Below are 27,500 nucleotides of genomic sequence, written 5' to 3'. Positions count from 1 at the left end.
TGAATGTGTGTGGGCGTGAATGTTGGGGTTTCTGTTGTTGTTGTTTTTTTCTGGGTTTTTTTTTTGTTTTTTGTGTGTGTTTTTTCAGTCTTTCCCTCTGTCTCCCTCCCTCACCGGCCTCAGTAGTTCCTCAGAGGACTGTTTTTGTAAAGCCACGGAATCTTGTTACGTGGCCATACCAGAATTGTGTTCTGTTCTAAACCGAACAAGTCTACACAATCACGAAACACTGTAAGAAAAAAAAAAAAAAAGAAGAAGAACAAGAGAAAAAGAATAAAAAGTTTTTTCTGGCCATATTCATACTCACTCACTTAACATAGAAAGACTGGAACTAATTCTCACCTCCCGCCTTTTTATTATTAGTTGGTGTTTTTTTTGTGTATGTGGTGTTTTTTTTGTTTTTGTTTTTGTTTGTTTCTTTGCTTGGTTTTTGTTGTTGTTGTTTGGGGTTTTTTGGGTTTTTTTCTTAGTAACCACGGCATCCCAAAACGAAGTCATTCAAACATGGGTGCAGTGAGCAACTGAAGACAGAGTACTATGTCAAAGTGCCGCGCTTTCCCAAAGACGCGGCAACACCACTGATGCCGAAACGGGGCCTCGAACCCTGATCACTGGTGAACACTGGGTCGGAAGTCCCGGCAAACCTATTTGATTCTGCCACAGCGCCTACAAAAAACACAAAAACAAACAAACAAAACGACCAGACAAACAAGATACAGTTTGTCGACAAATTGAGGTTTTGACAGTATTTATTTATTTTTGTTTGTTTGTTTGATTGATTTATGGTTTGGTTTTTTTTCGGGTTTTTTTGTTTGTTTGTTTGTTTTGTTGTTGTTGTTTTTTTGCTCAAGGCCTGACTAAGCGCGTTGGGTTACGCTGCTGGTCAGGCATCTGCTTGGCAGATGTGGTGTAGCGTATATGGATTTGTCCGAACGCAGTGACGCCTCCTTGAGCTACTGATACTGATACTGATACTGAGGGATGATGCAGGAGCATGGACAGTATTTTTCTTCATCGAGGCCAAGCCCGGAAGTCTTAACAGTTTGTCCCCCCCCCCTCCCCGCACCCCCCCATGTAATGTGTTCATCAGTGATAATTACGATGTCAGTTACTGCGGCGGACAGCTGGCTGACTGTTTATTAACCAATGTGTGTGTGTGTGTGTGTGTGTGTGTGTGTGTGTGTGTGTGTGTCTGTGTGTGTTGGGGCGTATGTATGTATGTATGTATGTATGTATCTATGTATGTAAGTATGTATAATGCGTGTGTATGCGTATGTGTGCGTGTATGTTTATGTGCGTGTGTGTATACGTATGTATGTATGTATGTATGTGTGTGCGTATGTAGGCCTATATGTATGTGTGTGTATGTAGGCCTGTGTGTAAGTATGTATGTGTGTGTGTGTGTGTGTGTGTGTGTGTGTGTGTGTGTGTGTGTGTTTGTATGTAGGAGTGAAAGAAAAATTAAAACTTGAAACGTGTGTGTGTGTGTGTGTGTGTGTGTGTGTGCGTGCGTGTGTGTGTGTGTGTGTGTGCGTGCGTGTGTGTGTGCGTGTGCGTGTGTGTGTGTGTGTGTGTGTGTGTGTGTGTGCGTGCGCGCGCGTCACCAGGGCTGTCACCGCTGTGACTCCAAGGGCTGGTTACGCTGCTCCAACTGTAACGGGCGGGGGCGCGTGCGGTGCGGGGCGTGCAGTGGGCGTGGCTACCACCGGAGGCGTACCAAGAACGGCACAGTGCGCAGAGACTGCGGCGCCTGTGTGGGCGGGAGACGGCGGTACGTGGGTGTGGGACAGGGGGCGGGGTGACGGTGGTGGTTGGGGAATGGGTGGGTGGGTCGGGGGCCGGATGGGGGGGGTGGAGGGATGTTGATGTGGTATTACTATGTGGTGGTGTGAGTAGAGTGGTTGTCTTATCTATATATAATGCCGCGCTTAGAGTTTGCTTCCGCAGGTATCAAGTTATAGAGATATAATTATAAGAATGAATTATTACTATTAGCCTATAATGAACGGGGTTTATCAGGCCTACGTGTTCGTTGGATGTTGTTCAGCTTCATAATTGTCTTTTCATTAGGTGTTACAGGGGGTTAGGGGTGCACGGGAGGGGTAGTACCTCTAGAGGGGGGGCTTGTCACGCTCTTGTTCGTGGTTCGTCCTCTGTTGGTCCCCACCAGCACCCAGCACTCACCTATGGGTCCTAGAAGCTGCTAGCATGCGGCAGCGCCCAACCCCCGGGCAACAGCTTTGACAGGTTGGCTAAACTAGGCGAGGGTAGCCGACGGGTCTCAAACCAAATACCATTATTATTATTATTATTATTATAAACCCTCGGTGAGTTAGGGCTTGTCTACCCAAGCATGTGAAGACTGGATCCGGCGGACTCTGCGGAAGAAACCTTCATGGTTCAACGGAGAGGAAGGCAGTTGCAGCAGAGCACTGTGGAGTCCTGAGGGCAGAATGAGGCACATAGGACATCCTGGTCATCCACTGCATCCGTTTCCATCTCCAGTCGTCTTGACTTCGTCTTGCCACTGGATACAGACGGTCTCGGACAAGAGAGTGAGGTCGACGGTGCGCAACTCCTCCTCACTATAAACGAAGTCATCGCGCAAGTCATCAGTCATCCTTCATCCCATACCATTATTTTCCCCAAACCCTGTGGCGACAGGCGAGCGACGAAGCGACAGGTGTGGGTACACTGGCAGTCGTAGCCGCGGACCTGCACACAGGCGGCTCAGGCCATAGGGTCGTTTTTCACCGACTGGAGCAGCGGTGGAGATCGGCAGCCCCCTGAGCGACTGAGCAGCCCTCTTCAGGACAGCACTGCTCACCTCCATGGCATGAGGAAGGGGCTAGAAAAGGTGCCCTAAACATTGCCTGCTCCACACCACCCTAGTCAGCATACCGCGGCTGACGGGGACCCTACTCAAGCGGTCGACACACAAAGGAAAGAAAGAAGAAAACAAGGAGCACCCCATTGACCATTGCCACATGGAACGTGCTTACGCTTCTGGACAGAGGCGACTCAGCCAGACCACAGAGACGCACAGTGCTCATTGCGAGTGTATTAGCCAGGTACAACATCGACATCGCTGCCTTAAGTGAGACCAGACTGGCAGAAGAAGGCGAACTCTGTGAGCGAGGCGCAGGCTACACCTTCTTTTGGAGTGGTCGCGGACCTGAAGAGAGACGTGAGGCTGGAGTTGGCTTTGCAGTGAAGACAACCCTCGTTGGCAAGCTGGCTGCCCCCCCGAAAGGAGTGAACGATCGCCTGATGACGATGAAACTCCCTATATGCAACGGGAAGAAGTTTACCACCATTGTCAGCGCCTACGCGCCCACCATGACCAACCCGGATGAGATCAAGGACAAGTTCTACGAGGACCTGAACGCTGTCATCACCACTGTTCACAACGTAGACAAGCTCATCATTCTTGGTGACTTTAACGCGAGAGTTGGTTGTGACAGCACCTCCTGGGAAGGCGTGATTGGGAAGCATGGGGTTGGTAACTGTAACAGCAATGGCCAACTACCTCTCCAGACATGTGCCGAGCACGACCTTCTTATCACAAACACCATCTTCTGCCTCCCTACCCGTAACAGGACGTCATGGATGCATCCTCGCTCTGGGCATTGGCATCTCATCGACTTTGTCATCGTCAGGAAGAGGGACAGGCAGGACGTACGAGTCACGAGGGCCATGTGCGGCGCCGAGTGCTGGACAGACCACCGCCTTATCGTCTCCAAGCTCAACCTCCGCATCCAGCCCAAGAGACGGCCTCAGGGCATGAAAGCACTCAAACGCCTGAATGTCAACAAGCTGGAGCTAGGCAACATCAAGCAGAGCTTTGCTGACACCCTGGAGGAACGCCTTGAGTCCACCATGCTGGACAACCAGAATGTGGAGGCAGCATGGGGCGCACTGCATGAGACGGTGTACAACACTGCCATGGAGTGCCTGGGGCCTTCTGTCGGGAAGCACAAAGACTGGTTTGATGAGAACTGCACTGAGATCAAGCAGCTGCTGGAAGAAAAACACCAAGCCTACAGAGCCCACATTGAAGATCCCAAGTCACAGTCAAAGAAAGACATACTGAAGAGCGCACGCAGCACCATCCAGCTGAAGCTGCGGCAGATGCAGGATTCCTGGTTGAGCAACAAAGCTGATGAGATCCAGGGCTTTGCAGACAGGAACGACATGAAGAACTTCTATAACGGCCTGAAAGAAGTCTACGGTCCCACCACCTCCGGATCTGCTCCACTCCTCAGTGCTGATGGTTCTACCCTGATCACTGACAAGGACGGGATCCTTGAGAGATGGGCTGAACACTTTGACAGCGTACTGAACCGCCCCTCCACCATCAATGATGAAGCCATCGACCGACTCCCCCAGGTGCCAGTCAGTGAGTCGTTGGATGCCATTCCAACTTTGGAGGACACCCAGAAAGCTATCCCGTCTGCTGTCCAGTGGCAAAGCCCCTGGCTCAGACTCCATTCCAGCTGAGGTCTACAAAGAAGGTGGTATGGCGCTGACTGAGAAGCTTCATCAGCTGTTCCAGCTCATCTGGTAGCATGAGGCAGTTCCACGGGACTTCAAAGACGCTTCCATCATACACCTGTACAAGCGCAAAGGAAATCGTCAGGCCTGTGACAACCATCGTGGAATATCCCTGCTGTCCGTCGCAGGCAATACTCTGGCCAGAGAGCTACTCAACCGTCTCATAGCGCACCTTGAGCAAGGTCTCCTACCAGAGAGCCAGTGTGGCTTCCGGAAAGAACGCGGGACTATCGACATGGTGTTTGCTGCCAGGCAGCTCCAGGAGAAGTGTCAGGAACAGAACGCCGACCTTTACTCCACGTATGTCGATCTGACCAAGGCCTTCGATACTGTTAGCAGAGATGGCCTTTGGAGAATCATGGCGAAGTACGGGTGTCCCAGAAAGTGCATCACCATCATACGGCAACTACACGATGGGATGCTGGCCCGAGTCCAAGACAACGGAGAGACTTCAGAACCATTCCCTGTCTCCAACGGAGTCAAGCAAGGGTGTGTTCTTGCCCCCACCCTGTTCAGTCTCATGTTTTCAGCCATGCTGACAGATGCCTTCAGAGACGCTGACATAGGCATTGGCATCAGGTACCACACAGATGGCTCACTCTTTAACCTCAGGAGGCTTCAAGCAAAAACCAAGGTGAGGACAGACACCGTCAACGACTTCCTGTTTGCTGATGACTGCGCTCTCAACGCTGCCTCCGAAGCTGACATGCAACACAGTGCCAACAAGTTCTCTGCTGCCTGTGACAACTTTGGCCTCACAATCAGCACAAAGAAGACTGAGGTGATGCACCAGCCAGCTCCAGGAAAGCCTTACGTTGAACCAAACATCTTCATCAACGGGCAACGACTGAACGCGGTGGACAAGTTCACATACCTGGGCAGTACCCAGCCGTCACCATCCCCTGTCCACACTGCGTCAGAACCTTCCGGGCGCGGATTGGCCTGATCAGTCATCTGCGCACCCACGGAGCCCAACCCACCCACCCCCAGGATGACTAAATGGTCCTCGTCGATCCCGACGGACGAACCACAGCCGGAGAGACCAGTAGACTAAAGGCAATGTCCTTACATCCGGGCTGAATAAAGGTGCTTAATTAAGATAAGCTGCAAAAGTCAGTCAAAGAACTGTTGCTGCACAGCTTTTATATTCCTCAAAGCAAATGCATTTACATTCATCCATTTGTTTATTTGCTTGTTTATCATCATTTATTATTGTAATTATTTATTCATTGATCTATCTATTTTATTTCATTTGCCCTCGAGGCCTGACTAAGCGCGTTTGGGTAATGCTGCCGAGTGCTGCTCGGGTCAGAAATCTGCCTGGCAAACAGATGTGATGCAACGTATATGGATTTGTCCGAACACAGTGACACCTCCTTGAGAGAACGTGAACTGTGAACTGTCACAATGAACAGTGGAAACAAATTATCGAGACCATCACCACACCTCTGCTTCAGTCAAGCACTTCCCTGCATCACTTCCGGTCAAGTTGAAGCACGGGCATTGATTCTGATCTTCAGGATGGCCCGGGCCAGTTCAGAACAAACTGAAGAGCTGCTTATCAAGACGAACGTCCTCCATTTCCAATTACACTGATAAACGTGATACTGAGAATTCTCCGGCCGTACGGACAGCATGCAGTAATGAAACTGATCGAAATGAGACTGATCCTGTTCACTTAGAAGTTTCCTGTAGGACGTCCGCCGGCCGTATCGCAGCCTAGTATGGAGAAGTAGCGCAAGTTTGAAGACAGCGACATTTACCCGGCAGAGACTGAATGTCTTTGTGTGTGGAGCTGAAAAGGAATCAATGGCAGCCAACGGTGTTGTCTTCTGGGAACATTCTGCAGAAGAAATTGGCTGCTCTGATAAGTACACACACACACATACACACACACACATACACTATATATATATATATATATATATATATATATATCAACAACAGTAGACTCTTCATGTCTTCAGTAAAACTTGTATTCTTAAAAAACAGCAAATTTTCGTTGTAAAAACAGATTCTTCAGTGAAAACATGAGAGCCTGCTGTTGTTGATATTTTTATATTTTACCAGTCTTGGTATTTACCTCAGTGCTTTCTGCAGCAAATATATATGGACTTGTCCGAACGCAGTGACGCCTCCTTGAGAAACTGAAACTAAAACTGTACAGTCCTTACACACGGCTGATGCCGTCTCGCGTTCACAGTTCAGACTCTGCGCCTGGACTTTCAATCTGAGGGTCCCGGGTTCGAATCTCGGTGGTGCCTGGTGGGTAAAGGGTGGAGATTTTTCCGACCTTCCAGGTCAACATAATTATGTGCAGACCTGCTAGTGCCTGAAGCCCCTTCGTGTGTATACGCACGCAGAAGATCAAATACGCACGTTAAAGATCCTGTACTCCATGTCAGCGTTCGGTGGGTTCTGGAAACAAGAAAATACTCAGGATGCACACCCCCGAAAACGGAGTATGGCTGCCTACATGGTGGGGTAAATAAACAAAACGGTCATACACGTAAAATTTTAAATGTTACATGTTTGTCTAAGCCTGTGCGTAGGTGTGCGTGCCTGAAATCTGATTGAATGATACAGGAAACGAATGATGAGCGCCCAATGGCAGCCGTCAGTCGGCTCTACCCAGGTAGGCAGCCTGTTGTGCAAATGACCCCGTGTTTGTAAAGCGCTTAGAGCTTGGTCTCCGACCGAGGATAGGCGCTATATAAGTATCCATACCAATCAATCCCGGCTGTCCACAGGTGTCCACAGGTGCCTCCGCAGACATACTGGGAGACATGCACTCATAGACAGGCAATTTTCAACTGAAACTGGAAGATTCAAACGACTGAGTTGGCAGCACGTGTCATTGATCTGCATATATCAGTCTATCTATCTATCTATCTATCTATCAAACAATCCCTTCAATGCCCGAGTCCGAAGCAGTGTGCAGAAATTTGCCTTGTTCGAACTCGACAGAAGAGAGGGACTCAAAGTTAAATGCTATTTTTCATGAAGTTAACACACACACACACACACACACACACACACACACACACACACACACACAATCGTCTAATATCACAAATAGTGAAAAGACGCTAAACTAAAGAACGAACGAACACACACACACACACACACACTGACTCACACCACACACACACACACACACTGCACACACACACACACACACACACACACACAGACGCCATTTCATCATAAGACTACATTGATCACTCACATGATCCATGGCTTGGAAAGGGCGCGCGGGGATGACTGAGGCACCGACAGGGTGTAAGAGGGAGTGAATTAAGCAAAGACGTCGCACAATCACCATCACAGGAAATGACTTGATTTGCTAATTGGCTCAGAAGCGCGTGCACACAGCGAACAATTCCGCGTCTGAGGGGGGCGGGGAGGGGGGTGGGGTGGGGGGTGGGGGGGCGGAGAGTTGGGGGGTTGGGAGTGGGGGGGAACGGGGCGGAGGGAACACAGGGGAGGGGGTTGCACTGAACTGTGAAGAAGGGTGTTGTGTTTGTGTGGTGGAGGGGTTGGGGGTTGGGGTTGGGGGGCATGGAGGAGGGTGGGGGTGAGTGACTGGGTGGGGGATGAGCTGACCGGCAAAATTAATTAGGAGGAGAATGCATGCTCCCCCCCCCCCCCCCCCCCCCCCCCCCGGGGTTGTGGTGTGGGGAAAGAAAGAGGGTTCACGGCATGCCTTTGTAGTGTGTGTGTGTGTGTGTGTGTGTGTGTGTGCGTGCGTGCGCGCGCGTGTGTGTGTCTGTATGTGTGTGTGTGCACACGCGTGCGAGTATATCTGTTTGCCAGTATGTGTGAGTGTGTGTGTCGTTTGTGTGTGTGTGTGTGTGCGTGCGTGGGTGGCAGTGCGTGCGTGTGTGTGTGTGCAGTGCGTGCGTGCGTGCCAGTGCTTGTGTACGACTGAGGATCTGTGTGTGTGTGTGTGTGTGTGTGTGTGTGTGTGTGTGTCAGTGTGCGCGCACGAACATGTGAGACTCAATTTGTTTATGTTGATCGTATGACGTGCAGATGTTACACGTGCGGCGGAGACGGTCGTGTGACGTGTCACATATGTGACGGCTACTGCAAATTACGTCACTACATCGAACTCAAAGTGACATAGTACGTAGCATTAGTGTACTTTATACATAACACTATTGGCGCAGTGACCCGGACAGTTCTTCGCTGGCTTGCGCTGTTGTCAGCTTCTCTGATTCTTTTGCCTTTACTTATGCTGACGAGAGTCCATAGTCATGCGCACATGTAAACTACCATTACTGAATGCAGAAAATACCGAAAACAACCATGCACCTCCCACAAACCATCAACCGACACAGAATCATCGTCATCCTCTTTTCTCACTCTCTTCTCCACGTCTCTGTCTCCTCTCTACACACACACACACACATACGCATGCACACACACACATATGCACGCACACACACACACACACACACACACAAACTTACACACTCACTCGCACTATGTTGAAATAGGCCTATTATTGTATTTGTGTCTGTCTTTCCCTCTCTCTACACACACACACACACATATATAATATATATATGCGTATGTTCCTGCATGAGTGTGCATTGTGTAGTGTATTGGGGATGGGGGTAACTGCTTATGTGCATTATGTGTGTATGTGAATGCATGTGTGCGTGTTTGTGATTGGTGTGTGTGTGCATGCGTGCCTCCATGTGTGTGTGCGCGCTGACACACACATATAATGAGAGAGTGAAAGAGGGAGATTTTTAAATAAATGTGTGTGAGTGTGTTTGTATGTCTGTATGTATATATATGAATATATATGAATATATATATATATGTATATTAATAATGTGTGTGTGTGTGTGTGTGTGCACGTGCACACTGTGGGTGAGCAGCAAGAACCACCTTGACGACTACATCCTAGAGAAGACGGACATGCCTGATGAGCTCATCAGAGATGTGGGCGGCAAGCCAGTCTTCGAGCAGACTCTGCCCAAGGTAGGATTTATTACTGTTGTTATTACTACTTCTACTACTGCTGCTACTACTACTACTACTACTACCACTTTTGTTATGATTTTTTCCCATTATCATTATTTTCAGTGTTGACTCTCCTAAAGCCCTCTTGGCCAAAAGAGTTGGGAGGTAACTTTGGCAAGACACTTTCCACTTTTATCAAATTCTAGCCCAGATAATCGGGGCAGCAGTTGCCTCCTCTGCTGTTCTGATGGTCCTAGTCGGACACAACCGGCTATCATAGCAACTATCAATATTATTATCATTATTTTTCATACTTACATTGTGCCTATCCTCAGACACAGACCAAACTCAAAAGTACTTTACACACACATGGGTCATTTACACAACAGGCTAGCTGGCTACCTGGGTAGAGCCGACTGATGGCTGTCTTTATACTTATATAGTGCCTGCTTCAGTCAGAGACAAAACCAAAGTACTTTACAAACAGACTTTTGCACTACAGACTGTCTACCCACATGGTGCAGGCTGACATCTGCCTTTGGATGCCCATCATTCATTTCTTACCTGTGTTATTCAATCAGGCTTCAAAACCAGCACACACATACATATGTATTATATATGAGTATATTTCTCTTCAGAATTTTGCCATGGACTACCCTTTTGTTGCCGTGGGTTATTTTACATATACAAAGTGTGTGCTGCACACAGGACTTCATTTTATCATCTCATCCAAATGACCAGCGTTGAGACCACCACACAAGATACAGTCGAGGGGGAGAAAATTCTTGCCACTGTGGGATTTGATCGCGCACCCTCAGATTGTCTCACTTCCTAGAAAGATGGGTTGCCATCAAGCCACCACTCCACATATACAACTGTACTGTACCTGTGTGGTGTTTGTGTGATGTATGTGTGAGCAGTGAGAAGGGGGTATGTAACTTGAAAAAGACAGTGACAGAGAATTCAGACCTCTAAAACTGATAATTGATCAAGGCATGTACTCTTATTTCCCATGTACTGTTCTTACTAGTTAGTTATAACGCTGGGATGGTTGACCCAATAGGTGAGGGTTATAAAGATGGGTTGACTGATCCTACAGGTGTCTTATTAAAATGTACCAATTCACTGTACAGGTGTGAGTTGTAAACTAAAGATGGGCTGACTGATCCTACAGGTGTGTGTTATTAAAATGTGCTGATTCACTGTACAGGTGTGTTATAAAGATGGGGGTGATTGATCCTACAGGTGTGTGTTATTAAAATGTGCTGATTCACTGTACAGGTGTGTTATAAAGATGGGGGTGATTGATCCTACAGGTGTGTGTTATTAAAATGTGCTGATTCACTGTACAGGTGTGAGTAGTAAAGATGGGCTAACTGATCCTACAGGTGTGTGTTATAAAAATGGGTTGACTGATCCTTAAGGTGTGAGTTAACAAAACGTGCCGATTCACTGTACAGGTGTGTTATAAAAGTGGGCTGATGAATCCTGCAGGTGTGAATTTTAAAGATGGGCTGATTCCCCCTACAGGTGAGAGTGACTGATCCTACCGGTGTGTGTTATAAAGATGGGCTGAATCAGAGTAGACTTACAGGTAAGGGTAATATTTTTTTTTTTTTTTTTTGATTTGATATGGATACTATATAGAGACTATCCTCAGTTGGAGACCAAGTTCTAAGTGCTTTACAAACCCAGGGCCATTTGCACAAAGATATGCTTATTGCCTCGACAGGTGTGGCCCATTACCAGCTACCCGGTCAATGATGTCAATGACAATTCCCAGCGTCTGGTGGCTCTTCACCAAGAGACCTACAAGACCAAGAGGACACTCATGCAGGTAAACCATGGCACAGTGGAAAAGCTTGAAGACCCTTCTCTTCCATAACCCCTCCTTTTTTCTGCATTGTTCAGTCTTCCTCACTTTAAGGGGTGTTCATTGTTCGTTGGCATAAATTTCAGCACAGTGCAAGAAGGGATCTACCTGCGGACCAAATCAGATGGCAGGCTCTTCAATCTCGCCCGCCTCAGAGCAAGGACAAAAGTCCGCGAAGCCCTCATCAGATACATGCTCTTTGCTGACGATGCCGCAGTTGTGACCCACATCCAGCAGGACTTGCAGTCACTAATGGACCGCTTCTCCCAGGCCTGCAAAGATTCAGTCTGACCATCAATCTCAAGAAGACAAACGTCCTAGGCCAAGACACGCCATCTCCACCAGCCATAACCATTGATGACTACAAGCTTGAAGCCATCCATCAATTCACTTACCTTGGGTCCACCATCACCGACAACCTCTCCCTTGACACCGAGATCGACAAGAGAATCGGGAAGGCAGCCACAACGCTAGCCCGCCTCACACAAAGAGTGTGGACAAATCCAAAGCTGACCACAAAGATGGCTGTATACAATGCCTGCGTCCTCAGCACCGTGCTGTATGGCAGGCATGGACCACACATGCTCATAAGGAGAAAAGGCTCAATACCTTCCACCTGAGAAGCCTACGGCGCATACTTGGCATCTCCTGGCAAGACAAGGTGACAGACACCGAAGTCCTGACTTGTGCTGGCCTCCTGACCATGTATACCATGCTGAGACAGCATCGGCTGCGCTGGTTGGGCCACGTTCGCCACATGGAAGATGGTCGCATCCCAAAAGACATCCTTTATGGAGAGCTCACCACGGGGCAGAGAAGCATCGGCCGCCCACAGCTGAGATACAAAGACGCTTGCAAACGTGACATGAAGGCACTTGAGATCAACACTGAGTCCTGGGAGGACCTTGCAGATGACCACAACAGATGGAGAAGCACTCTCAAGAATCAGCTATGGATTGGTGAGGACAAACTGTCAGCTGCTGCAGCAGAAAAGCGAGCTTGCAGAAAAGGGACGGCAGCCAACAGACCAGCATCAGCTTACACACGTGACTGCTGCAACAGAGACTGTCTCTCTCGCATCGGTCTCTACAGTCACAGGCAACGCTGCTTGGTCCAAGCAGACAGCCCAATTTGACATTAGGTCGGATATACTCTATCCATGGTCAGCCATGACCGAAGGAGGCCTACTACTACTTTAAGGGGTGTTCATTGTTCGTTGGCATAAATTTTCCTCTTATATCTCTCTATATAAACATACCTTTAAAAAGAAAAAAATTAACAAATATTAAATCCTCACTGTTAATGTCAAGAAAAAATATTTTGGAACTTTATACCAAAAGTCTCTTGTAACTACGTATATGTTGACATTTATGTCAAGTTTTCATTTTTTACACTTAATTATTTCAAAACAGATTTATGTTTTGCCTAACTGGTTTGTTCCAGAGGCAAATTCTGAGGGCGGTGCCTGTGACTGAGACAGAGTGGGACTGGAGCGACCTGAAAAATATGAAGTTCTGGGTGTACGGCAACGAGAAGCGGGTCTACTGCCCTGACTACCCACACACATGTTGCTGGGGCTGTGTCATACTGTAGTCAGCAGTGATGTCAGTCATAGTTGGAATGGTGGTGGCCTGGTCGGGACGTGTCCACCTAGGAAGCCAGAGAATCTGAGTGCATGGGATCAGATCCTGTACTCGCCAGTATTTTCTCCCCCTCCACTTGATCATAAGTGGTGGTCATTCAGTTGAGACCACAAACCGAGGTTCTGTGTGCACCACACACTTAGCACACACAGGAGAACCCACTGCAACAAAAGGGTTGTCCCTGGCAAAATTCTGTAGAAAAATCCCTTTGACTGGAAAATAATTTACATATAGAAAAAGGGAAAGATAAAATTAAAAAAAAAACACACAAAAAAACATTGTTTACAAAAGTGAGTCAAAAAAGACAAAAAGGGTTGCGCTGCACTGTAGCAACTGTCCCAGGAGAAATCAGCCCATATTTCACACAGAGAAATAAGTGTAAAAAAAATTACCCAAGCCCCATGTTTATAACAAGTTCTGCATTTGGTCAGTTACTTTCACAACAAAAAATGAAAATCAGTTTACCTCACCAACAGAAATGGATATATGACATCCCAACAAGATTATGTGTCAATATGATTTATCAACATAAAGGAATGCAAGTGACAATTTAGTTCTTCCTCCGAGTTCCTATGTATAGCATGATCCCCGTTATGCATTGTCAGTTTCTTCTTCCTCCTGGTCATTTCCAGCGCTAGTATTGTTCATTATCATCACTGGTTTTGTTCATTTTGAGACACCATAGTTTACGTTTAATGCTCTGCTCTTTATATAAAAAAAGTGCTGCTCATTAAATGTGCTGGTCACAAATATATAATATATTGCACAGTATTTTGCTTTATTTAGTAAGTGGTGAGTGTTTTGATCATTTAATTAATCCTGTATAATTGGAAAATGGATACACAGGAACATGGTAACATTTGAGGTTTCATACACTTATCAAATTTTGTTGTTGCAGTCACAAGCTTTTTTTTATTTTTATTTTTTATATATTTGATATTATCATATTGTCCAAACTTAAGTTGTAACTGATTGTAGATGAATTTCATTTCATTTGGAATGTCCTCATTTTAGAAATTAATGATACCAAGTCAAAAAAAATAAAAAGTAATTAAAAAAAACACTACAAATTTTGAATGAATGAATAAATGATACGGATACTTATACAGCATCTATCCTCAGTCGGAGACCAAGCTCTAAGCTCTTTTAAAAACTCGGGGTCATTTGCACAACAGGCTGCCTACTTGAGTAGAGCCGACAGAAGGCTGCCACTGGGCGCTCATCATTCGTTTCCTGTATCATTCGATCAGATTTCAGGCATGCACACATACACACTCAGACAGATGTGTAACATTCTATGTGTATGACCATTTTGTTAATTTACCCTGCCATGTAGGCAGCCATACTCCGTTTTTGAGGGTGTGCATGCTGGGTATGTTCTCGTTTCCATAACCCACCAAACGCTGACATGGATTACAGGATCTTTAACGTGCATATTTGACCTTCTGCTTGTGTATACACACAAAGGAGGTTCAGGCACCAGCAGGTCTGCACATATGTTGACCTGGAAGGTCGGAAAAATCTCCATCCTTTACCCACCAGGGCCCCTCAAATTGAAAGTCCAAAGCTTTAACCACTCGGCTATTGCGCCTGTATTTTTCAGTGACATTATCCAAACCATCCAGGATTTTTTTAACTCAGATTTTATTGTAGTCTTCCATAAACAGTGGAAGGTCACACAACAGGAAAATCTTGAAAAGGTCAAGGCTGTACATGCAGGTGTTGATAAACTTTTTTTTTATATTTTTTTAAGAACTATTGTTCATTTGTAGATTTCTATACTGCAAAGGTGAGTCAGCATATCAACAGGTCTCTCTTGCACACTCACACACATCAATTCAAAATTTTGTAAACAGAGACAATCATCAGATGACTAACAAATTTATTACATCCATAATGCAAGACTACGACATGTACACCTTGCAGCGCCACAAATTGTACACAGAACATCTTACAAGGCCAGGTAGAAATGTACAGACATGGAGAGTAACCACCTTCCCCATGTTAACAGTACCAGGATGTAAGTGTTAGTTTTTTTTTCCTGGGCATCCTTTCAGACTGGCAACACATGGGTTTATTCTTTCAGGTGATGATAGACAAACTATAATGGCAAATAGTGCTTAAAAAAAAACAGCCTTATTATAAAACAAAGCAGATTCCATTATTTTCTGTATTATACTATGAAACAAAGAAGATTCCATTTTATTTTCTGTACATCTTCAGATGCAGTTTGACAGGAAACCTGATGTTGCACTCTGTGTGTGTAGCAATCAACTCTCTTGCACACAGTAGACCAAACCAAGTGACTGACATCAGCTAAAGGCAAATTTAAGGTCTAATTGTTGTTAAGCAGGCAAAGCCCAGAAAAAGGACCAACATCTGTCTTTACTTTGTGACTTTCACTGAATCCCCAAACTCCATTCCCATTCTCCCCAAAGTAACCCCAGCTGAATAATATGACAATAAGCTGTATTTAAAATATTTTCCAGTTCATGTGACTAACAAACCATATTTACTCTCATGGTAATCAAATGGAAAGGTCATAAACCAGATGTTGGTCTTGTACCATAACTACAAAATCTGCATGAAATATATCTCCAGAGCAAACTGAAGGCAACAAACAACCGTGGGTTCTGCAGGCGTTGTTGTTTTTAAGCAATATGGCTTACTTTAAACTAAAAACAATGTGATCTGAAGAGCATTCCCATGCTGGTTACCTAAGCTGTAGAATTCTCCTTTCCAGCGACCAAATAAATACTTTATCAATAGCATGAACCACTTGATTTCTCAACAACCTCTTGGCCAGAAACCATTAATTGCAACAACTCTAAAAATCAAGGTCACGTTAAATCAAATATACACATTAAATACTCAATGTCTCGCTTACCTTCCTTTCTTTTCTTCAGAAAGCCAATCTACAATTTAAAGACACTGTTCTCCCCTCAGTATACCAACCCCTATCAACATCCAGTCATGCATATAAAACAACAAATTTGACTGTAGTTCTAAATTATGTCACAATGAATGTTACTGCAGTTTTTCAGATCATCCCAGGGCAAGGCTTGAAATTTGTACAAAGGTGTCCCAATTCAAAGCTACAAATATTTAATTTGATGCAATTTCAGTTCCAAATACAATAAAGTACTGCCTGCTTAGCACAATACTCATGCAGTCCAGTGTGTTCAGCTCAGATTTAAATTGTGAACACACACACACAAAATAACAATCATGCTTATCATTTAAATATTATATGAGACTGAAATGGCAATTGTTACTTTTCTTCTAAGTGTTGCCAAGTCTTCATGTCTGCAAGTCACTGGTGGCAGAGGAATAAATCATATATGACAAGCTTTTACTCAGTCCTAAAACAGTGAACAGATCACTCAAATTGTGCATGACAGCTGGACAAAAAAAAAAAAACACCCAGCTTGCCAGAAAAACAAATGCTTTTGATCCTGGCAGCCATGGTCACAGAAGTACATCAACCCTTACAGTGGTTTTTCTTACAACTGGTCATTACAGACAGTGGAAGGAATAATACAATTTGTTCAAAATACCAACATGCATCAAATGTGTACACATCAAGCATAAAACGTACCTCTGTTCACCTCATACACAACATCCTAATTGACTAGTTCATTTCTTACTGAACATTCCATGGGCAGAAAGTTGATCAATTGGTCCTTTTAAAAGAAAAAGAAAGAAAAAAACAATGACATTTTATAGCTGTCAGAATATAGCTTCTTACATCTGATATAGTCAGATGGGATTAAAGTGAAACAGATCTGGGCACATACATATATTTATATAAATATATATAAGATTCTTTTAACCTCGGGAGATTGTAACTGATAAGACTGGTTAAACTGATTATCTATTGAAAATAACAGAACAGAAACAGCAAAACAAATGTCTTTGGTCAGATCTGAAAATGAACATGAAAAACCCCCATGCATACTTTAAGATGTTACATGCGATAAATTATCTTCTGCTGCACTTATTTTTAATTCCTAAAAAGAAATTTAAAACAAGAAATAAGAAACAGTTTACAAATGAGATTGCTTCAAAGGACAAAGCGAATGCCACAAGGGGAGACTGCTTCAAACAGAGTAATGCAAATGCCACAAAGGGATACACTATGTACAAGCATACAAAACAAGATCTTTTTGTTCAGCCAACTCCAACACAAGTTGCTGAATGTGATGACTACTTAAAACATATACATGCTGGGGAGAAAAGCAGGGTGTTTTTGTTACAACTCTGTGTGTGTGTGTGTGTGTGTGTGTGTGTGTGTGTGTGTGTGTGTGTGTTTGCAGTCTGAAAAAAAAAACTTTCAAGAAGGCAATTACAAAACAGAGATGAAAACAATGCCAAGGACAAACTGCTAATTTATGTGATTCAGCCTAACAGTCGATTCATGGAGACCTCACTCACAAGTCTTTTCTCCCTTGTCAACCATGCCCATATCAAATAATTTACACCAACATTTCACCAAAACAGCCCCATTCCTTTCGAGTCGTCACAAACAGCTCTTACTTCTCTCCACAGGTCCCAAGCAATTCTGGACCCCCAAAATTGCTCTGAAAATCCATTGTCCATCACCACAAAACTTGCTCTGTTCTGTACAATGATGCATGTTCTGGGAAGGGCATGCATGTATACACACCCATGTGTGCATGCATATCTAAGATGCATCATTTTTGACTTGTATCCATTTATTTCTCAAATTTATAGTGTCTTTTTTGTTTTGTGCGTTTTTGTTGTTTTTAAAGCACTTGGAGACTTGAATGGTTCAAGTGTTGCACAAGTATGTGATACATTCCAACACACCAACACAGCTGAAAAGCGGTAACAGCAGGATGACACACCCACCCCCCTGCCTGAAGGCTGGGAAATGGGATGTGCAGGGGGGACAAGACAGCTGTGCACACACACACACACACAGAGCCCCATCAAGGACATAAGCACCGCCATGCACAGCACAACACAACGCTGAACAATGCATCCCAGGCAGGAGAGTGGGGGCCGTCACCACACAGCACCCCCCACACCCCCTCACTCACTTCACAATACTGTTCACATCAAGCAAAGAAAAAAAAAAAAAAAAAAAAAAGGGGGCGAACATTTCTTCATCGTATTACATGAGATTCAAAGACAACTAAATGAGGATAGACTAAAACAATATATTGAGAATAGCAGCAGAAAAAAAAACCCACAGAGAGAAACTCAAAACATACTATCTACACTGTTGAAAACACACCCTGCTGAGCACACTGAAGCCAACCAACAACAAATTTTTATTTGTTATGAAGAAAGATCAAGTAGAAAAAAATGTGTTTGGAGAAAATGAATAGCAAGCTGGTAGCAGTCATGTGAGATAGACTAAGAGACCAGACATTTCCAGTGACATCTTACTTTTAACCACCATTGTTCTATCTGTGTACACTTGCATGTGTATATGCACAATACAGACTAATATACTTTTACAATAATATGCACCTGTGCATACAAGTTACCTTCAATGCCATCCAGGCAATTTCATAGTAATTGATGACTTCACAATTTCATAGTAATTGATGACTTCAGTTTGTTGGAATACTACCAACACATCTGGATAATACAGTTAGCAAAAAAAAAAATCTTTTTGTAGTTATAAACAAAAAAAATTGTTCACGAACAATGAACATAAAACAATTAGCACATGCTAGTCAACACAAAGGATTCTTATTATTTTATTTTGATTTTAACTGAATGAGAAAGTTGTAATCTGAAATTATGAAATAAACTTCTACAAGTATTCACTTCTGATTGTACATCCGGTCATCTGGTGTTTGTGCGCATCAACCATTTGTCAACTAAGATGATCCATCAATGGAACTTTGGTCACCAAATACTGTGAAATATGCCCACCTGTAAAATCTGAGGAATGTTTCATTTCCTTACCAACAGCTAGAAAAAAATTGAGCCAGAGGAAATGTTCAGATAGGGTACACTGAATAAATAAAACACACAAACAGGTCTACATTCTATTTGTTCAAAATCCGATGAGCATTGCTCACAAAATACCATCAGCAACAATCACATTCAAGCATTTAAACATACTGTATGTCAATATAAATTTCACCTCAACCATTGTTTTGTTGTATTTTGTTTTGTTAAAATGATGATGCACTTTTGATTTATAATTACCTTGTTGATTAACCTGAAACGCCAAAGTAAACTGATCATATAAATAATCATGCTTTTTTGCTTTCATCCCTCAAAAAATGGATCTCCTTGGATCCAAAGGAAAACCAGTAAAAATAAGTAAAACAGTTGGTCAATACATGATCAAAGAAACGTACACAAGTACCTTTAGGTAGTGATCTGAGGTCAAGAATATATTCTGAATGTCAGTATTTTGAAAAGGGATGACTATGGAAAAACTCTGTTACACAGACAAGGGCTAATTTCACAAAGAAAGATACCACAGAAAACTGTTTAAACTGGACCCTTCATTTCAATGCAATGGTTTCTCATTTCATGTGGTTTGGTTCTGTCTTCTGGCTGGCTGGTTCCTTTTCTGAATTAATATTTAAAAAAATAATAATGATAAAATAAAAGAACACAGCAATGTCACATTCAAAATTCTTAGTCATAACAATAAGCTCTTCAACCATATGTCCAAAAAATACCAGTTCACAATGATTTCAATTCCTCTCAATGGTGACATTACACATCCTTAGCTGCAACTTAATAATAATAACTGTGAGAGACATACAAAGCAGAGTAACAAATCATTAATACAACGCCAAAACATGGCAGGATAGGGGGGGAAGGTGAGGGGTATCATGCAACAAAAGAGGGGGTGACTGGTGGGGATTGGCCCAGGGGGTCAAGCATTCTGGCAGTCAATCAGACCCTGTTGATCACAAAAAAAACATTCATTCTGGGACCAGGAGGGGGATGGGAGAGTGGAGGTGGGGTTGAAGGGGGGCAGGACAAGGCCAAGGATCCAATACTGGGCAAAATGATGGCCAAGCTCTGAAGACAGTGCCAAGATCTGACTTCCTCACACACACAAACACAGCTGAGCAGGGGTACTGTCCCATCCCCTGAAACACACAACACCAGGATCATTAAAGAGGGTGCTGTCATCCAATCTTGTGGAAGATGGCCATGTGTATAGTTTCAAGCATATCATGTACATTTGTCTTAGGGGGCTGAGGGGAGGGGGGGACTAAGATACAGTCATCACTACCTCCATCAGTCCATGTAAAGACAACTATGCATTTTGACCACACTACTTCAACAAACAGATAAAAAGATCAAATCTGCTGAATGCGCTGAGAGCCCTTGTATTTTCCAGTCTGTGTGTTTCAGATTTCAGTTGTTACGCAGAAAATCACATCAATTTATATTTCTATTGGAAGAGCAGAGATGTACTGTGGATTTTAAACTCTGCCTTTTTTCCCTGGAGGTTAGTGGGGGTGGGTGCATGGAGGTTGAGGTTAGGAGGTGGAAATACTGTAAAAACATTTATGAAATTATTTTCAAAAGGTACACAGCAGATAGCATCAACTGTGAAAGGAATATTGCTCAAAATTACAGTTCAAAATTTGTTATATTTATTTGTATTTGTATTTCTTTTTATCACAACAGATTTCTCTATACGACACAGTATACAGATTTGTCTTTGTAAAGCAGCAACTATGTGTTATGTGTTGTCTAAAGGGTACGTGCAACCAAAACTACTATTTAACAAAAAGGAGGAGTTTGTATTATACTCCATGTTTGGTGTTAAATATACTTACCATGTCAAACTGATGCAAACTAGGCCTATTGGTTTGCTCTGCTTGGCCAAATTTCGCGCGGCTAACAGTGAAAAGATGGGCCCACCGCTCTCAGCCAATCAAACGCCTCTAAAAACTATAAGCGCTTAATCATTCCTTTGGCCAAGGCTCTCCACGCCATCTTGTCAGGTTTACGCTCTGTCTCGTCTTACGCTTTTTTCGGATGGGAAAGCTGACAGTGCAGTGCAGTGATTGCAATCTCCATCTAACAGTGCACCATCACCATCCCCCTACACTCACCTTAAAAGAGGCCACAGTCCTTGAGGTTATTTTTGATGATGACATCAGTGACGGCATCAAAGACGAACTGCACATTGTTGGTGTCTGTGGCACAGGTGAAATGAGAGTAGATCTCCTTGGTCTCCTTCTTCTTGTTCAGGTTTTCAAACTGTAGCTGGATATAGGCCGCCGCTTCTTCATAGGTGTTTTCTCCTGCAGGGAGGGAAAAAGGAAAAGCGTCTATCAAAGTTTCTGTAGTGCATGTTTCGTAAACAAACCTTTATCAAAGGATGAGAAAAGGCCACAGCCTTATTGCAACAGTACAGATGTTGACTTGTTACAGCAGGATAGAGGCTGACTTGCTGATTTCTCAGAATAACAGAGGCTGACTTATTGCCTTGTCAGAGCAGTACAGAGGCTGACTTGTCAGAACAGAACAGCGGCTGACTTGATGACTTGCTAAAGCAGTAGAGGCTGACTTGACTCAATACAGCATTACAGCAGCTGACTTATTAGAGCAGCAGAGAGGCCAACTTGTCAGAGCAGTGCAGAGTTTGACTTATTGGTTTGTCAAAGTAGTACAGAGGCTCACTTGACTTATGAGAGTATGCTGATTTGTCAACATTCTGGTAAAGAGGCTAACTGTCAATTAGTATCTGTACAAAGGCTGACTTCTCTGAGAAGCATAGAAGCTGACTTGCTAACTTGAAAGTCAGTGCATAGGCTGAATTATCCTGTCAGATTTGTAAAGAGCTGACTTGTCTGTGCAGAGGCCAACTTGCCACCTGTTCTGTTGTGATGTTGAAGCATCTTTACTGAAAAAGTCACGATTCTAAAGGTTTACATTTTTTCATTTATTACTTTTTTGTTGTTGCTTTTTTAGTATGACTGCTGCTGACAAGCACAGAATCATTCAATGCCTGCAAATTTTGCACTGTTTCCTCCTCTGTCACTATTGTGAGCTCGATGTGTGAGTAATAGGAAGTTGTGGAAATGACCATGACATGAACACAGGGCTTTATGGGGGTGTGGAGGGAAGGGGTGGTGGTGAAAGGATTATTTTTAATCCATTGACTTGTGTGTGTATGGACCTGCACGTGTGCACAAATGTTGAGGAGATTTCTTGATATAAATGACTATTTTAACTAATCCATTTGCCTGTGTGTGTGTGTGTGTGTGTGTGTGTGTGTGTGTGTGTGTGGTGTGTGCTCCTTCATGTGTGCACATAAGCAAGAAAGTGGGTGCTTTACCTTGATACTCAGGGAAACAAATGTTGAGTGGGGACTTCTTGATTTTCTCCTCGAACAGGTCCTTCTTGTTGAGGAAGAGGATGATGGATGTGTCAGTGAACCACTTGTTGTTGCAGATGGAATCAAACAGCTTCATGCTTTCCATCATACGGTTCTGCACAAGGACAGAAAGATGCACCATTTCAAACTCTGAATGATAAAGAAACTGATGGGAAAGAAAGACAAAATGTTAAACAACACAGACACATTGACTTTGGCACATCTGCCCACCAGGGAATATTCACAAGGTTTACTTCCATCATATAACTGCTTCATAAGAATTCAGATCTCAGGTCATTGATAACAGTGACCTGAAAGATCAATTTGGTGTAAGACCATGCATGAGACAGGGCTCCCTCTGTCACAATTATATATATGTATATAATAGAGAGACAGAAAAACAGAGAGAGAGAGAGAGAGAGAGAGAGAGAGAGAGAAAAGGAGATCCACATATAAATCTACAAAGATAACAGATCAACATAACCTGACTGACTGTCAAAAATCTCAGGGCCCATTCTCACCATTTCTTGGTCCTCAGCCAGTGTGAGGTCGTACTCACTCATGGCCACAATAAAGATGATGGCCGTCACACCTTCAAAACAGTGAATCCACTTCTTTCGTTCAGATCGCTGACCTCCCACATCAAACATTCTGCCAAGGAAAAGAAAATATACAGGAAATCAGCATCACAAGGACTATAAAAATAATGGTTAAAGCATAGTCTTTCTTTCCCTGTGTGTCCCGACTAATTCTGCTAAATATTATGACTACTGTACTAATTCTTATGACAAAGGAGAACACATGGTCGACACAGTTGTGTGTTGTCATTCTGGCAATAATGGCTGGAAAGGCCATATCAATATCGACAAGCATATCAAGTTCCATGTCAATATGCACTGTACTTACTGACAGTATGCCAATATCTCAAACACACACACACACACACACACACAACACAACTTAAGCTGAAAAAAAAATCATATTCAACTTGACTTTTTTTGTGGTTGTTCTTTTGTGTGGGTGGGTGGGTGGGAAATTACATTCAATTTCAACTGGAGTTTTTTTGCATTTGTTATATTTTTTGATAGCGGGGCAGGGTAGGTATGGCTGGGACTGGCAACAGCCTGTCTCAATATGTTATGTTGTTTTGAAACCAGCTCGGCTCCATACAGAATGTTTAGCATTGATTTTCTTTTATATTTTATGTATCCATTGCTGAGACCTGAGGATTTAACGCCTTCACACTGACACACCACCCTGTAAAATATGAACAACAAAACAATTTCATCTACTTATCAATTTACAATACTGAAAAATGGGAGTTTTCTACCAGCACTTTGTTGAGAAAATGCATACATTCAAGTTTATCACCTCCATCCCTCCATACAAATATGCTATCTGAATCCGAGAGATAATGAAGACTAACTCTGACACATGAGCATCAAAAAAGGGAAGCTTGGAGTTGATGGACAGAACACAGCAGAAGCAATTCTACTTGACATTAGGACACACACACAGAAACACACACTTGTTCACACACACACACAAATGTACACACACACACACACACACACACACACACACACACACACAGGGACAAGCTAGGGAGGCAGTGAGCCAGCCCACTGACTTGAAGTGGAGGTCCTTGAAGGTGAAGTGGGTCTCCACAATGCCAGTGGTCTTCACTCTGGTTCTCAACACATCCTGTTCTGTGGGGATGTAGCCAGGGGCTGATATCCTGTCCAAGGCATTCAAATAACTGCAACGAACAGGGAGATACATTTTACTCAACCTCCTTTCTTCAACAATATGTTTCACATATATATATATGTAAACTCATATATAATGCAATTTTCTCCATCCCCTACACTCCTCCCCACCCCCACCCCCACCCCTAAAAATCTACAACAACAATGAATAATCATAAATATAACAGACAAGTGTAATAAGCTACTAAAGAGATTGGGCTTCAAAGTTCAAGACTCACATGTGATGCTCACTTAATCCAACAGACGTTATATTTAACACAGGAAACAAGAAAAGTCAAGCCTTCTTTGACTCACACATGATTCTCACTGATATAATCATACACATTACTCAATAATTGTGGAATAACACACAAAGATAAAAAAAACAACAACTGAGAACTGGTGATTACACACATTCACTATAGTCAACACGACAGTCAATCATTCTTCTGGCTTTCATCCAAAAATATCTTAATTCTCAAAAAAAGCTTTCATCCAGAAATATCTTCTTTCTTTGAGGATGGCTTTAAGAAAATATCAGATGAGTTCTTAGCCAACGTAATGTTATAAGCGACAGACACATCATCACATTCTTGATGTTTGTCTTTGCTCCTCTCACTGGCCACACCTTACCTCTGCCATGGCATGACCTGCTAAGGATGGGGCTCAAGATCCAAAACCTCATCTCCAGATTAGGCCAACAAAGGTTAAAAGGTTAAAGGTCACATAGCTTTTTACAGCCATAAAAGCAGAGAATGATCACTGTGCCTAGGGCTCGACACAGAAGGCAGGGCTCAATCCTCTCCTTCAGCCACTTTATCTTCCCTGACCAAAGTCGGGCAGTAACCATTCATAGATGGGTGGAGTAGTGAGGAAATCGGTGTCCCAAGGACACAACAGCACACCCAAACGGGGCCTCAAACCCTGATCACTGATGAACACTTAATCAGAAATCACACCCAACCAACTCTGCCATGTCATCCTTGCTTCCTCCCACCACCACCACCACCACCACCCCACCCCTAAAATGAGAAAAATTTAAAACTAACATAGTAACAATCAAATTTTATAATCATTGAATGCCAGTACAGGTTCTGTATGTCACTTCAAAATATTTGACTTTGAGAACTTTGCTCTTTTGTATGCTTATAAGATACACGTAACTGTTGACATGTCCCTCCCCTATGGACATCTGCCTATGCACTAAACACACACACACAAACACACAAACTTGCTCACATGAGCCACAATGAAAACACTGGAAAACGGACAAGGTTAAGGTATGCATACTATTCTGCGGAATCGTTCAGCTGGTACTCTCGTGCTCGACCGAAGCACTCTTGCAAACCAGAGTCTTTCCACATGCGCTTCATGATGGCTGTCACCTCTGGAGTCATGTCTCCCTCATCAGCAGTTCCCACCAGAGATATGAACTGCCGAGCGTCCTCCTGTCAATGCAGCAAAAATCAGACCATTGGTACATGTGGATACAAGTGTGCACTGCTATAGGGTGTTCAGTTGTACTCTACTGTGCCATGCTGTAATTAGTTACTTGGCCACATCATATTTTCCATATGAAATTCATACTGCTCTTACTGCTTCCATACAAATGCACACTGCTGCCAAGCAATGTCAATACTGATCAGTGTTTACGTTAGTATATATATATATATATATACATACATATATATATACAGATATATTCATATTTTATAGCTCTACAAAATTCAGACTTCTTTTTAACTGCTTTTAATATTCTGTACCTTATTCATATATCAGCATGTCTGTTTATGCAAAAATATAATCATAGTGTGACAGGTGTGTATACAACTTAAATCAAACGTGTGTCTTCATTATGTTACAGGGGTATAATATGAATGATAGATGAGTATTTGTACATGTATATGTACATATATGTGTGCACACACTGATACCATTTGTGTTTATGATTGATACTACTCTGTTAGACTGTACTGTATACATGTATACATGTGCATAAGCATGCAATAGTCTACAGTACTCTGTGTGAGCATGCAAGCAATCAGGATACTGCTGGCTAAACTGCAGAGCACTGTGGGTGTGTGTGGCGTGGGTGTGATGTGGTGTGGTGTGGTGTGGTGTGGTGTGTGTGTGTGTGTGTGTGTGTGTGTGTGTGTGTGTGTGCGTGTGCGTGCGTGTCCATAATCATAATGTGCGCGCGCGTGCATGCGTGCGTGCACGCATGTGTGTGTGCCACTGTGTGAGTGTGTGTCACTGTTTAAGTGTGTGTATGTGTGTGTATCATTGTATACTATGTTTGTGTGTGTGTGTGTGTACAATTACAAATATGCACACACAATCTGGCACAAGTTTTCCATTTATTTAATAAAATATTCCAAATGTTATGTTTTATAATGTTTTCTGACATATTTGTATTATATGTGCAGAGGGGCCTGCTGGGGGATTACTAAAACCATTTTTCATTTGTATTGATTTCTTTATCACATCCATCATACTGACAGTAAATATTTCATGAACAACCATGCACTAATGGCAATTGTTGCCCAAGTGCAGAATTATAACTTGTAAGTTGCATGTCTTTGCTATTCTGCTATCCACTCCGCAGGACCTACATTAGCACATAAAAACCTTCCTCATCATATCCATGCATCTGATTCTATCTCTGCTTTTCGCTCATCGCTAAAAACATCTTTTTAAAACGGTAAAAACCTATCTTAAAGCACTCTCAGCTTCCTTGTTCTCCAACACCACCCATGTCAGCTCACTTTGGATGTATGAAGAGTGGGAGAGGGAGAGTGTATGTGTGTGTGTTGGGTGGGAGGGGGGGTTGAGAAAAGAGTGGCCAAGAATGATTTATGTAATTTGTGATATTTTTCTTTCATGTAAAGCACCCTGAACTCCTAGAAAGAAAGCACACTATATACATGTACATTATCATTATCATCATATCATTATTACTATAAAGTTACATGATTTCATAAGGTTTTTTTTCAACTAACCCAGTTACTGAGTCAGGGTTCATTTTGTTGTTATAGATTTGTTTTTGTATCAAGAACACTCTCCTGAGCTGCGTCCTCCCTCACAACATTGTACTGGTAATGAAGCGTTGAACACATTTATAAATGTGTACCTCCTAATCCCATTAATTAACAAGATCCTGCTCCACACACACCTTTCTTCCAGCCCACAGACCCCCTCTGCCTCTTCCCTCCCAGCCCCCCCCCCACAATTCCATTTCTTGATTGCCTGAACTGATCCCTCCTGATCACACACATATTGATTTAATAATCAGCTTCTGACTCAGACTGTCCCCACTGCTGCCAGCGGTCTGTGAAGGGACAAAGCTTTTCACTCCACTGCCTCAG

The 27,500-nt window shown here is 43.4% G+C and overlaps 2 protein-coding genes across 2 annotated transcripts in view; one reads left to right on the top strand and one right to left on the bottom strand.

Moving 5' to 3' along the window:
- The window catches only part of LOC143299553 (protein SSUH2 homolog), a 21,623-nt gene extending 7,627 nt beyond the window's left edge, over positions 1–13,996 (top strand). The window contains exons 7-11 of the mRNA XM_076612836.1: positions 1,608–1,771; positions 8,590–8,682; positions 9,447–9,549; positions 11,264–11,368; positions 12,848–13,996. Coding sequence (XP_076468951.1) covers positions 1,608–1,771; positions 8,590–8,682; positions 9,447–9,549; positions 11,264–11,368; positions 12,848–12,997 — 615 coding nt within the window. The 3' untranslated portion in view covers positions 12,998–13,996. The remainder of the gene's footprint in view (positions 1–1,607; positions 1,772–8,589; positions 8,683–9,446; positions 9,550–11,263; positions 11,369–12,847) is intronic.
- Positions 13,997–14,912: 916 nt separating this feature from the next.
- The window catches only part of LOC143299963 (guanine nucleotide-binding protein G(i) subunit alpha), a 27,452-nt gene continuing 14,864 nt past the window's right edge, over positions 14,913–27,500 (bottom strand). Inside the window, exons 4-9 of the mRNA XM_076613514.1 lie at positions 25,426–25,583; positions 24,018–24,146; positions 22,909–23,038; positions 22,349–22,502; positions 21,120–21,311; positions 14,913–20,141 (exon numbers count right to left, since the gene is read on the bottom strand). Of these exons, the coding sequence (XP_076469629.1) occupies positions 21,121–21,311; positions 22,349–22,502; positions 22,909–23,038; positions 24,018–24,146; positions 25,426–25,583 (762 nt within the window). The 3' untranslated portion in view covers positions 14,913–20,141; position 21,120. The remainder of the gene's footprint in view (positions 20,142–21,119; positions 21,312–22,348; positions 22,503–22,908; positions 23,039–24,017; positions 24,147–25,425; positions 25,584–27,500) is intronic.

The sequence above is a fragment of the Babylonia areolata genome, chromosome 25, assembly GCF_041734735.1.
Source record: "Babylonia areolata isolate BAREFJ2019XMU chromosome 25, ASM4173473v1, whole genome shotgun sequence".
Taxonomy (NCBI): Eukaryota; Metazoa; Mollusca; class Gastropoda; order Neogastropoda; family Buccinidae; genus Babylonia; species Babylonia areolata.
Note: the sequence above shows the minus strand (reverse complement) of the source record. Positions and strands in the feature narration are given on the sequence as shown.